The 12,193-nt window shown below is 36.0% G+C and overlaps 1 protein-coding gene across 7 annotated transcripts in view; it reads left to right on the top strand.

Moving 5' to 3' along the window:
- Positions 1–12,193, top strand: part of NIPBL (NIPBL cohesin loading factor) — a 149,603-nt gene that overhangs the window by 81,407 nt on the left and 56,003 nt on the right. For 5 of the 7 annotated variants that reach the window (XM_058423982.1, XM_058423981.1, XM_040089202.2 and 2 more), the window contains one exon: positions 8,902–10,422. The exons of the other annotated variants lie outside the window; for them this stretch is intronic. In XM_058423982.1, the coding sequence (XP_058279965.1) occupies positions 8,902–10,422 (1,521 nt within the window). The remainder of the gene's footprint in view (positions 1–8,901; positions 10,423–12,193) is intronic. 7 annotated transcript variants of the gene reach the window in all.

Raw genomic sequence — 12,193 nt, 5'->3', positions numbered from 1 at the left:
TATATTTAATAGCTGCAGTACTGCTAAATAGTCCATGTGACGTGACATAACTAAGGTCTTCAGTTCCCATTGCTCCCCTTACAATGGCCTCTATACCATCATCAGATACATGTTGATCAATACTAGATCATATCTTCTCTTTAGAAAGAATGTGTACTATTAGATCTAGCTATTATTTATAAAGACTCAGATTATCTGAATTGGAAAAAAAAGTGGTTCAAAAGGGATATTAGAGAATTGGATTGACATTTTCCACAATGATTGACAGGTAAACCATCCTCTTAGATACGTTGTGATATTTTGACGATATAATTTCTTCAGAAGGATAGTGAAACTTAATTCACATTTTCTTCTCTTCTAATTGTTGCCACTAGTCACGCTTCCCATGCTACATGGTACTGTTGAAAGCTCTTGAAACAAGTAGAGGTCTATCTTCTGAAGCAATTTTGTTCCCTTAACTGAAATTGTGCATTGTTCACATTCTGAAGTTGACTACTCCAAGAAACTGCAGGAGATCCTATTAAGTTTTAGAAGTTGTCCCAGGAAGTTCTGTTGTTCTCACACATCTTTTTTCCTTTTGGGAGGTGGGAGTGTTGAGGGAGAAATTTCATTTTGGTAATCTCAGTTCTTTGCATTAACTTGTGCTTTGCTGCTGTTCAGGTACAAGTGGCTTATCTTTGTGTGTAGTTAAGCAGTTGAAAGTTAGTCCATCACTTTTAGACTAAACCTTTCCTAAAACATTACATTAAGTTCTTATTTTTCAAGATTTATACCTTCTACAGAATTAATTTTCAGATACAAAGTTTATATGTCAAGATCTTTCATACTTTTCTAAAACCTTCAAATATTGAGAAACAAAGATGTTTAACATATTAATGCTAAAAGGAGCTCGGAGTCTTTTAGCGAGAAGAAAAGGGAAGATAACCTTGAAAGTTACATAAAATCCCAGAAAGTAACCCATTTTTTTCAGATAATCTTTTGCAAATTGATTTAGCTTTTTTATTTTATTCAGATTTGCTACGTTTTAATCTGAGCTCTTCCATACACAGAATTGTGTGGTTAGGCTTTAGGCTTCTTCAAAGATACTTCTGTATAATACAGCTGTCTTAACAGATTGAGGAGTTATGCTTGTAAAACACATTGTTTTCTGGCATTTGTGAGAAGCATAATGAAATCATTAACCATTTCATTGGGAGGCTAATTTTTTTTTAAACCTAGATGATTAGAGGGAATTTTTTTTTAATGAGGCAAACCGACTTGTATATGTGTGTTTTTCCCTATATATTTTACCCCTGAGGATCCTTTTTACCCACTTCTTTGGAATCTTACTGTGGATTCTTTGAATTAGGAACAAGTGAAGCTGTAATAACTTTTTTTCCAATAATTGGATCAGTTAGGGGGCATTTGGATGCCTGCTGTGGGGCCTTCTTTTTTTTTGGTTCGTTCCAAGCCCTTAGCAGCAGAGACACTCATCCCAAGAGTGTGAATCTGCCGGAGCAAAACTCTCAAAACTACAATTATAGGTAAGTAACTTTTTCTCTTACCTTTTAAGTTCTTACCCAGCTCCTCTCCCTTTCTCCCTATTACCCATGTCCCCCATAAAATTCCCTAAAGTGGAAACTAATAGAAGAATACTATTAAGAATGAATAATTTGTTTATATCTAATTTTATGTAGCCTATTAATGAAATGATGGAATGTGTAATTATAATCAGTATATTAGCATTGGTTTCCAAAAATACGTTGTAGGGGGCTTATTTCCTAAAAATGGAGCTACAAGTAGTAATTTGTATAGTTATCTTGCAGATTACAGTCATTAATACCAGAAGGTAAAGAGATAGAATGTGAAAGATAAATAACTGAGTGTCTGTGTAGTAGAATGCGAGACTTAGGTATCCTGTGTTTTGTATATACAAGCTTTCATTAGGTCTGCATTTTGTAATGTGATGCAACAGATGAAACTGGCACCTTATATAGTTCTTCCAAGAAAAACTAACTTTGCAGCCTCCAGGTCCTGTAAAAGACAGATTTTTTTGTTTGTGTGTGTTCAGACAGGTTTTAAGAAAAGTAAGGGGAAGAAATTCCTGTTCTATTAGAGGAATTGCAATGAAATGTTGCAATGTTTACACCTATCTGTGAGAAGTTACTTGCTTTTACAGTTTTTATAAAGATTATAATACCTAGTAAATGGAAAATGTATTTTTTTAAAAAAGTAGGATCATATAATTTAATAGCATTTTTATTTGTGCTCATATGTAACATGAAATCAAAATTCCCCTCTTTATCCCAAGTTGTGCTTTACGTAGGGTAGTGCAGAAAACTGCTCTTGTAAGAAGGTGTCAAAAATAACTAAACTGTAGCAGTTTAGCAAGAAACCTTTTTTGTTTCAGTCTACACTGTAAACTAAGACTAGAAAATTCAATATAAATTGCATGTAATGTATACCCTTGATTGTACCTGCTGGATGAGAGAATTTATGATACCATTAACCCAGTAATGATTTACATACTGGGACAGTCATTTCTCCATAAAGGATTTAAATCTAGATAAAGAAATCACATGAGTTGTTAATGAGCCCTATTAAGAGCTTAATCCCAGCATTTCTGTAGTTCATAGTCACTAAGTTCATGCTGACATCAACCTAAGAAGACACTTTTTTTTAAAATTGTTATGGAATAAAAATGTTACTGATCTAGTTAATTGATGATATTTTTGAGTGCAAGGCAGAACAAAATCAACAGTCTGAAGGGAGAAGGTAAAGTCGCTGCTTATTTCTAAAGTTTTCTGTCTATACAAAGGATCAAAATCTAATTGGAAGTGTTAGCTGGGACCCTTAAGTAGTATTAATTAAGTCTGATGTTAGTGTGTTGCATTTTTCTTGTGGAATTAGATATTGCACTGCGTATTTCAAACTAAGTGCACTTTAGCTTTTGCTGAGATACTGTGAGTTTACAAAATTGTTATTTTGCACAAAATCGTGTGGATAAAATCCAGGGTTTATGCTGAAAAAAATCTGTCTCCTAAATTAAAGTCATATGGTTTGTGAAAGTAGTACTAAATTCAGGAAGCTTAAGTTACAGTTTCCATTCTCTAAACAAATGTACATATTTGATTATGCTTTTCTGCAGTTCAATTTTTGTTATTTCCTGGTGTAATATTTCCTTTGTATTACTATAATTGACAGAGAATAGTGAGTAACCAGACATCCTTAAGTAGAAAAATTCATGAGACAATATGATGATTGTGTTATTGCTATATTTAAGAAAAGAAGCAAAACTTCAGAATCTTAATTTTGATGAAGTCTACTACACCTTAAGGCATGTCAGGAATTGCTGTAGCCTTTTTGTGTTTTGAACTGGGTGAGTTTAGACATAGTTTCTGATGGGGTTTCCTTTTTGGACAATGACCAGAAGTTTGATGAAGTCTTTTAACAGGTTGCTAAAGATTAGCAGCTATTTCTGTTCTGAGTCTTGCAAGTCTCTTTCTTTGAACTGCAGCAGCTGAAAGTCATCTGGCCTCTTCAGAGGTTTTTGGAATTATGTATCATTCTATAAAGCTTCCTATACAAGATTTGTTCTGTAAGGCAGGAAGCAGTGAGAATAAAATCTTTGCCCTGTGTTGGCTGAATCTCTCCTTCAAGGGGAGGAGCTAGTAGTGTGGAAATCTCTTCTACTGATAGCAAGGGTTCTCTTCAGTTGTTCAGTTCTTTTCTTAAGATGGCATAGGACTCTGAGGGGAGGTCAGATGGGAGCAAACTCTTATGGGTTGTCGACGGTGTGCATACGTGAAGGAGCAGAAAAGAACTGGTTTTTGCAATCACTCCCCTGATAGGTCATCCACGGGTGCCATTGAAGTAATTTTAAAGATACCTTGTATACAGATTAGGTTCTTGTGGTCTAGAGCGCTGTTGTTTGGGAGGACAGGACACTTTGACAACTTCGAAGAGATCTGTGAAAATTATCTAAGAAAAGGAAACAGTTTATAGTAGACAAGTATTTGTTGTTTAGACATTTAGGTATGTGCCATTTGTCAAAAATTTGTAATCTAAGCTAGTTTAGATTGCTAGTTTAAATAAGATAAGCTTATAATTGGCCTCTGTCTGACTTGTCTCTGATGTTGTTAAAAAATAGAAGGTTTGACAATATGTAATAACTCCTGGAGGACTAGTATATTTGAGTTAAGTTTGTTAATTAGTGAAATAATTAAATAAGTGCTCTTTGAAATTAGTGGAAGCATACTCCAGTAATCTCTAATATGGGAGATTATAAGAGTTAGAAGTTTAAAGATGTAAAACTCTTAAAGGTTATCCTTTACAAAAAGAAAATTTATACTTTCAATTACCATTTAAATGATTCATATTGAATTTAATATTAGAGGATCAATCTTTTTTGTGTCTCTGAAGCGGAAAACATTCACATTTAACAATTTTGAATATGAAGTCTCCCACTGAGTCCCGTACAAGGTGTAAGTGGGGAATCAAAACTTTATTTGTTATGTCTATTTATAAGCATACCAAACAGTATTAATGGCAGGAAGTGTTACCATACTGCTAAAAGGAAGCTTAACAACCATGCTTATGGTTATTATTTAGACTTGTTACCTTTTCATAGATACTTACGAAAGGCCCATTTTAATTTGCTAGGCCAAGCAGTTCTACAACTGGGTATCATCCAGTTATAATCAGTTGTTTAAAGAGTTTTTTCCGGGATTTAAGGCAATCATCAGGCTTGCAAGGAAGCAGTAATGTAGAGGTATCTTGACTGTTGTTGCTTTGGAAAGATTCCAGGGTGAGTAAAATAATAGAGATACATTTATATACAACTCTCCTCATCTACCTGCTGCTTCTAACTCTTCCTCAGCTTCCAAGCATATCTGTTTTCAGGGTGAATGTTCTTCAAATCACGATTGCCTTGTAGTTTCAGGAGAAATGTATCTGGAGATGTCTGTGGTTTTTCCAGTGCAATGTGGTTTTTTGCACAAAGGTACCACAGTGATTAATTAATTAATTTCTAAATCTTAAAGTACTCATAACTTTGATACACAGATATTTCCAAAGGTGAAGGCCATAACCTGTCTCCAGGAACACTGTTCATAAGAGGATTGGTGGGAGATTACCACTTGGAAATCCATGTCAATCATATGGTTCTAGTTTTATTTCTTGTGCCACAGTGAATGATTTCATTTGATAGCACAGCTCTATTTTTTAGTATAATGTAGTTTACCATCTTGCTTTGACTTCCAAGGTACTGCCTTTTAGTGAGCATGTTGCAAAGTAAAGAAAACATTCTAAGGAATTTGCCAAGTCAAAAGGATTCATACATAGAGTAACTGTTCTTTGAACTACCATAAATCTGTTAAAGAATTGGAAAAAATGTAGGTATATTTTGAATACATCTACAACCTCAGAGAAAGGTGGAAGAGTGAATAATGATTTTGAAAAGAATCTAAAAACAATGAACTTGTATACTCAATCATTAATATAGACAGAAACTTCTGTAACTTAATACATACTCCATTTACTATGAAAACTGTTGCAAAGATGGAAGCAAAAACATCCTGATCACACTTTATTGGACTAAAGAGATTGTGAGCCAGCATATTTGGAACTGCAACAAGCTTTAGATCTAGGTTTGTAAGATTTCAAAGGAAGATATTCGTCTGATATTTTGGTGAAGTCCTAGATCCTCATATTAAAAACAAAAACAAAAACAAAACAACCTGCTGTCTATGGAATGAAGTGAATGAAGCTTGAATACTGATACCTTGAAGGATACAAAGTATATTTCAATGGATATTGTAAAAGCTCATCTATTAATTTTGGGATTCATGACTTAACGAAGCAGCTGTATGCAAGCTTGCATATATTTGACTGTAAAAGAGAAGATCTGAAGACATCTGTTTTCAGGGTTCACTGCTCTCTTCTCACCTCACTGATCCTCATTCTCATATAGCTGAAAGTGAGTTCAAGATTTTGTCAAGCCCTCAAAACACAGTGGTATGTTTCAGCTTTCAAATTTTTGCAGCTATTCTGTCAAATTAAAAAGTTTTTGTATGTATTTAATGGAGTTTTTTCATTTTGCTTTGTGAAGGCAGTGGTACTATGTATTCATCCTATCCTTTTTGCCCTAGTTCGACTGGATATTTTCTTATACTCAGGACAACTTTTTTTGTCCTAGATCCAGAATTCTCATAGAGGCAAAGCAGTAGTGATCAAGTCTAGTTTTGAGGCTCACTTTCAAGATGCACTGGAAATAAGAAGAAATCTATGAGTGATCTGTACCTCTGTCTGCAATCACCTTGCCAGCTAAGAAAATAAAACTCTGAAGGTGTCCCTTTCTTCTCAGGCAAGATGTCAAGTTACTAAAACATCAGTAATGTCAAGAGAAATGAAGAATGTGCATCAGAAGAGCATTGTATTTAGAGGGAATATGTGTGCCAAGTTGTGATGTGATCATCTACTTATGTGTTCTCAATTTACAATTTGACATTTTGGATGATGAAGAACATCAGCATGTTGAGACTGGTCACTTAGTGAAGTCCAAGCCAGAGAATTGGCCCTACTTGAATTGTTTTGGTTGTTTGTTCTTGGCGCCTTCAGCATGAGGGCTCTGAAAGGTGAGTTTTGGTTGATCCAGCTACAGCTGTTTAAGGCATCACAGCTTGTGGCCTTCTGCTCCTATAATAGGCATAAGAGAGGACAGCATTTTCTTGCTTAAAACTGAAACATTTACCCTGGCAGGTTAATGTAACCACCTTCACTCGTGCCTTATGGTGGTGCATTAGACAGTGAAATGTAGTTGTGGAAATACGACTGCACGTTCCTTTCTGCTACAGATGAAAACTTGAGTTAAAGAAATGAGGCAGATAATGAATAACAGTAATGTCTTAAAGACTACTGTTAAATCCACCATCAGAGCTTTACAGGACTTTTTCAGTGTGCTTGGCATTTCTGGACTAAAACGACAAGGCTGGCCAGCTTTCTCGTAAGAATGAGTTTCTGAAATTAGATTTCAAAATTTAAACAGTTTTAATTGAGAAGTAAGGTAATGATGTGTGTGGATGTATGCATATTTGTTCTAATCCATAGTGAAGAGAAATTGATCTATGTAAGTCCTCATATGAATCTGGCAGTTGCTGATGCAAAGAAAAAGCAAAAAATCTCCATGCTAAAAAGCTGCATCTTTGATTTGGAAAATTTATTTTGCCTCACATGTCTATCATAAAGTTGGCATTTATTCCTACAGGCTTTTATTTAGCTTTGCAAAGTTCTTTATTTGCAGTTGGTCGGTTTTCGCATGGAGTTTATTGTATCTGTCTTTACTGTCTTCCAGCCATTAAATCTTGTACAAAAAAATTGAGTTTTAGAAAGTTAGAGGTATCCAAATAGATTTGAGGATGAAAATGATGGGGAAAGAAGCCTGGAAACCTGGAATTCACATCACTGGAATTGTTACTGCTTGTTATTGTGGCCTAATTTTAATTTTGGAGGTGATCCTTCAAAGTATTTCTAAATAAGAGTCTTGTAAAATTTTAGAAGAAATTAGAATTCATATGTGGTAATTCTGGTTTATAATTCCAGAGGACTGTGTGGGTTTTTAAATTGACATTTATTTCCCTATTCCTTGCTTGCATCCTCCTTACTATATCCTTACTGTTCTGCTCTGAGTAGGAGAGTTAGTTCATTGCATCTGGTCATAGGCACAAAGTACGGAATTTTTCTTACTTTACATTTGTGGTCTAGGCATTTCAACAGTAGATCTATGTCGAGTAATTCCTTAGACTTACAATCATATTCCCTGATTACAGAGAAAGTAATTTTTTTTTTTTTTTTTTTTTTTTGTCAAATTGCACAGTGATAGTTGAGAAATGAGAATATTAGCCTTAGTGCATGTAGGGATCTAGTTTTTGTGGCAGAAATTATTTTTAGTTTAGAGTTCTGTGTTGATAATATAATGAGTTGTTTATATGGGTAGAATATACTCTTTTGTATACTTCCACATGCTGCTCATTTTTGTGAATTCTACCAAATTACAGGGTGTGTGGTTGACTCAATTTTTCTGTATTCTGCTCCTAATGATTTTTTAGTATAAACTGAAGGCTTATTGCAGACTTAGGTTCTTTACAGAAAATTATCACTATACTTTTTGTTTCATCTGCAAAAAGTATAATGATTGCAAAGGGAAAATTACTCAAGTTTTTAAATGTGTAGTGGCCCCCCACATAATATGCATGTGTTAACATAGATACTCCAACTCTTGGTTTACTTCTTTGCTTCAAAGAGAAGCATGGAGTGGTGAAATAGTTACTTTATCAGTTTTGCTCATTGTTTGTGCGTTCCCTGACTAAAATATGTGTGAAGTCCAGCTGATTCACTAAACCAAGTAGGGAAAACCTCTGTCGCAATCACTGCAGATCCTTGCTTGGTACGTGTGTAACAAAGCAGGTTGAATCTGCAGAAGATATCTTTTTTAGTAGTATTACTCAAAAATCAGTTGTGGAGCTGCACCTTTACTGACTTTTCAGACTTCCGCTTCAAGTGTAATTGAGTAGTTTGGAGGTTTTTTTAATGGGGTGGGTTTTTGGTCCTTTTGTATTGCAGCTGCTTTATTAGGTGGTTCTCTTGGGAATTACACATGGCCTTCGATTTCATATGTTTTGAGGAAGGGTTTTTTTAATGATTAACTGGCATTTGTGGGAGGTGGACAATGAATGATAGCCTGAATACATGAAAAAGTATTAGAGAAAACGTAGTCTTGCTTTTAAATTCAGTGGATTTTGTTCTGCGTGCGCATCCATGCTGAGGAGGATTAATTGTGGGGGTGGAAGGGAATGGGCGTTCTTCCTTGGACATTTATAATTTTTTATATATAATTTGTGATTTTTTTTCTCTTTTAACTTGCAGATAAGCCTCTGAAGAAGCGAAAACAAGAAAACAAACCACCAGAGGCTGGAGGTGCTACTGGAGGAAATAGAGCAACTTCTCAGGAGACAGGTTCTGCAGGAAATGGGGCAAGGCCAGCATTGATGGTTAGTATTGATCTGCAGCATGCAGGAAGAGCAGACTCTCAGGCAACAATAACTCAGGATTTGGACACCATCAAAAAACCTGAAGAAATTAAGCCGTATAATGATGGGTTTGTGTGTGTTCCCCAAGAAGACACTGTTGGAGTTCTCAAATTTAAACCTGAAAACCATCCAGAATTTTTTAGAAAAAAGTCAGAGTTTGAAAGTCAAAAGACAGATATCCAGCAAAATGAAAACAGACAAATGGAATTCCAGCAAAATGAAAGCAGACGGCTGGAAAGTAAATACAATGAGAGCAAGCAGTTAGAAGTGAAACCTGAAAGCAGACAAATGGAAATGAAACAAAATGAGAACAGACAGACAGAATTGAAACAAAATGAGAGCAGGCAAATGGAGATGAAACAAAATGAGGGAAAACAAAATAATGGCAAACAGGAAATACGGCAGAGGCCAGAAACGCCGAAACAGAAGACTGAAGGCAGACCTGAAACACCAAAACAGAAGAGTGAAGGGAGGCCTGAAACACCAAAACACAAACATGATAATAGAAGGGACTCCAGTAAACCTTTGTCAGATAAGAAAATTGAAATATCTAGGCACAAACTAGATGTGAAATCTGATCCTTCAAGGATGAAACCAGAAAGTCGACCTGATCCAACAAAACCGAGGCCTGATGGGCGCTCAGTTTCTGATACAACAAGGCGTGACCATGATAGCCTTAAACAAAGATCTGAGGACAGGGGGGAGTCAGAGAGATACCGAGGAGATCCATCCAAGATTAGAAGGCCTGAATATTTGAGATCTTCAAACAAAAATGAGCATGATTCTAAGCATGGCATTAAATCTGATGGTTCAAAACCTGAGAAATTTGAAAGGAAGTATAGGCATGAGTCTGGTGATTCAAGGTTTTCTTCTGGGGATCAGAAATCAAGACCTGACAGCCCTCGTATTAAACAGGAAGGTAAAGGGGATTCTAGCAAATCAAGACCTGATAAACCTGGTTTTAAGTCACCAAACAGCAAAGATGAACGAAGGACAGATGGGAATAAGAGTAAAGTCGATAGTAATAAAGCACATGGTGACAGTAAAGCTGAGTTTCCCAGTTATTTGTTGGGAGGAAGATCTGGTGCATTGAAACATTTTGTCATTCCAAAACTCAAGCGTGATAAAGATGGCAATGTTACTCAGGAGTCAAGGAGAACTGAATTCAGAGGTGAACATAAGGACAAAGTAGAAAAGATTGGGCTAGTTGAAGATCTAAATAAAGGAGCTAAGCCTGTAGTTGTCCTTCAAAAGCTTTCTTTGGATGATGTGCAGAAATTTATTAAGGACAGAGAAGATAAATCAAGGGGCTCTTGTTTTAAACCTAATAAGAACAAGTCATCCAAACCTAATAAAGGTAAGATTGTTTTAATATTAATTGCATTATATCTTTTACATTTGAGTTCTTGTAAATTTTTCTGCTTCTACTGTTAGAATTTAAATGCAAACATTTGATAGTTTATGTGCTTGTTTATATGGTGAGAAATAAAGTGAAACTAATTTAAGAACATTATCAGAAATCTTTCTACAAATGTACCTGAAATTACTTATTTACTTCAGTACAGGTACTTAATCTGGCAACACTTAAGTGGTCTTAAGATGTACTTAAGCTGCATTAGTTTTTTATGGTAATTTATCCAGTGAAATATAACTGCTGTATGTATAATTTTACCTATTTTAGGTGTATAAAGTGTGTATAAAGGACTGCCACTACTGTAGTGTCACTGGCATGATGGGAAATACTAAGTATACAATTCTGTTATATATTTAATTTGAAGTGAAATGGGTTTTTCCAAAGCATGTTTTGACATGGTGGTAGTAAGAACATAATTGCAAAGTCCCATCTACCTCTTTAACACTGTAAATTCAAATCAATTAAGGAAGATCCATGCTTGAGACTTTGTGACAGCAGGCATGGAAAAACATCTGGTCTGTAGGAGAATTCATATGTCATTGTCTCTAGTGTCCACTATATGCAGAAAGAAGAAAACTGAGCACTTAGCTGGCATTTTGAAGTTAGTAGTATGGATAGGAAATAATTTAGAATAGCTTGTATGAGTCTGGTTCCGTCCCGCACTGGGTGGGAGCTGACCTCCGGCTAGCTCAAGTCAACACAGCCACAGAGGGTCCCAGTTCATTTCAGCTTCTCGCCTTAGCAGCTGGACCCGATAGTGTCGTGACAGCCAACAGCAGCAGAAGAGAAAAGGCTGGCTCTCAGCTTAGCAGGTTAAAATATGTTTATTAGCTCCAGAGTTGAGGAGCAGAGAGGCTCACAACTCCGAGCTGAGAGCTGAGACGCTAAGAGGCTGAGAGAGTTTTTTCCTCCCTCCTACCCCCTATAAGCGGGGGAGGGGTTCCAGGGAGGATACTACAAGACAACAAATCAGGGGATTCAGGGGTGACAAGGTGTGCCCACCCCCAAGCCTCGGACCACTAAAATCCAAAGCTAAAGGAATTCCCCCCGGCCCCCGGGGGCCTATCACCTGAAGCCCTCTCCCTGAGATTTTGCAACCTGGGAGGGCTCCTCAAAGTGATAGACAGGCTGCCCCAGAGCAGGGGGGTTGGGGCAGAGGGGATGTTGCAAGTCAGGTGAGGAGTGGGAGGACTGATGCAAAACACCTTATTATACAGACAACACAAAAGGAATACAGAATTGGGGATACAGTGAAATGAACCATAACATAAACTTCTTATAAAAACCTAATAAAACAGTTCTGCACCACCGCACTTGTAGGTTTGATATTTAACTAATTGTCTCTTCTGCAGATTTAACACTTCTAAAATAAGATTGCTTTTGTCCTTGATGCTTTCATTTTGGCTTTAGACTGAAGTAGATAATTTCATGTTGTGAAATCAATGTTACTAACTGGTCAGGTTTCCTATTTTAGCATTTAACATTTAAATAATTTAAATTTCTTATATAGTCATTTTTATAGAGTTGTCATCTCTTAAAATAGACAAATCAAAAGCCAGAGTAGAGATTTACACCTGTATGCAGGATGATGTTTAAATCCATTTTGAGGTCTATAATGAATTCAAGATTAAAACATTTTCTTACATAGCTAATCTGGTAAGAAATTATGTCGAAATTTGAATGTGAATATATAACTATTTTATGTGCACCTGTA

Source organism: Hirundo rustica, chromosome Z (assembly GCF_015227805.2).
Source record: "Hirundo rustica isolate bHirRus1 chromosome Z, bHirRus1.pri.v3, whole genome shotgun sequence".
NCBI classification, from domain to species: Eukaryota; Metazoa; Chordata; class Aves; order Passeriformes; family Hirundinidae; genus Hirundo; species Hirundo rustica.
The sequence above is the reverse complement of the archived record's forward strand: the minus strand, read 5'-3'. Positions and strand labels throughout refer to the sequence as shown.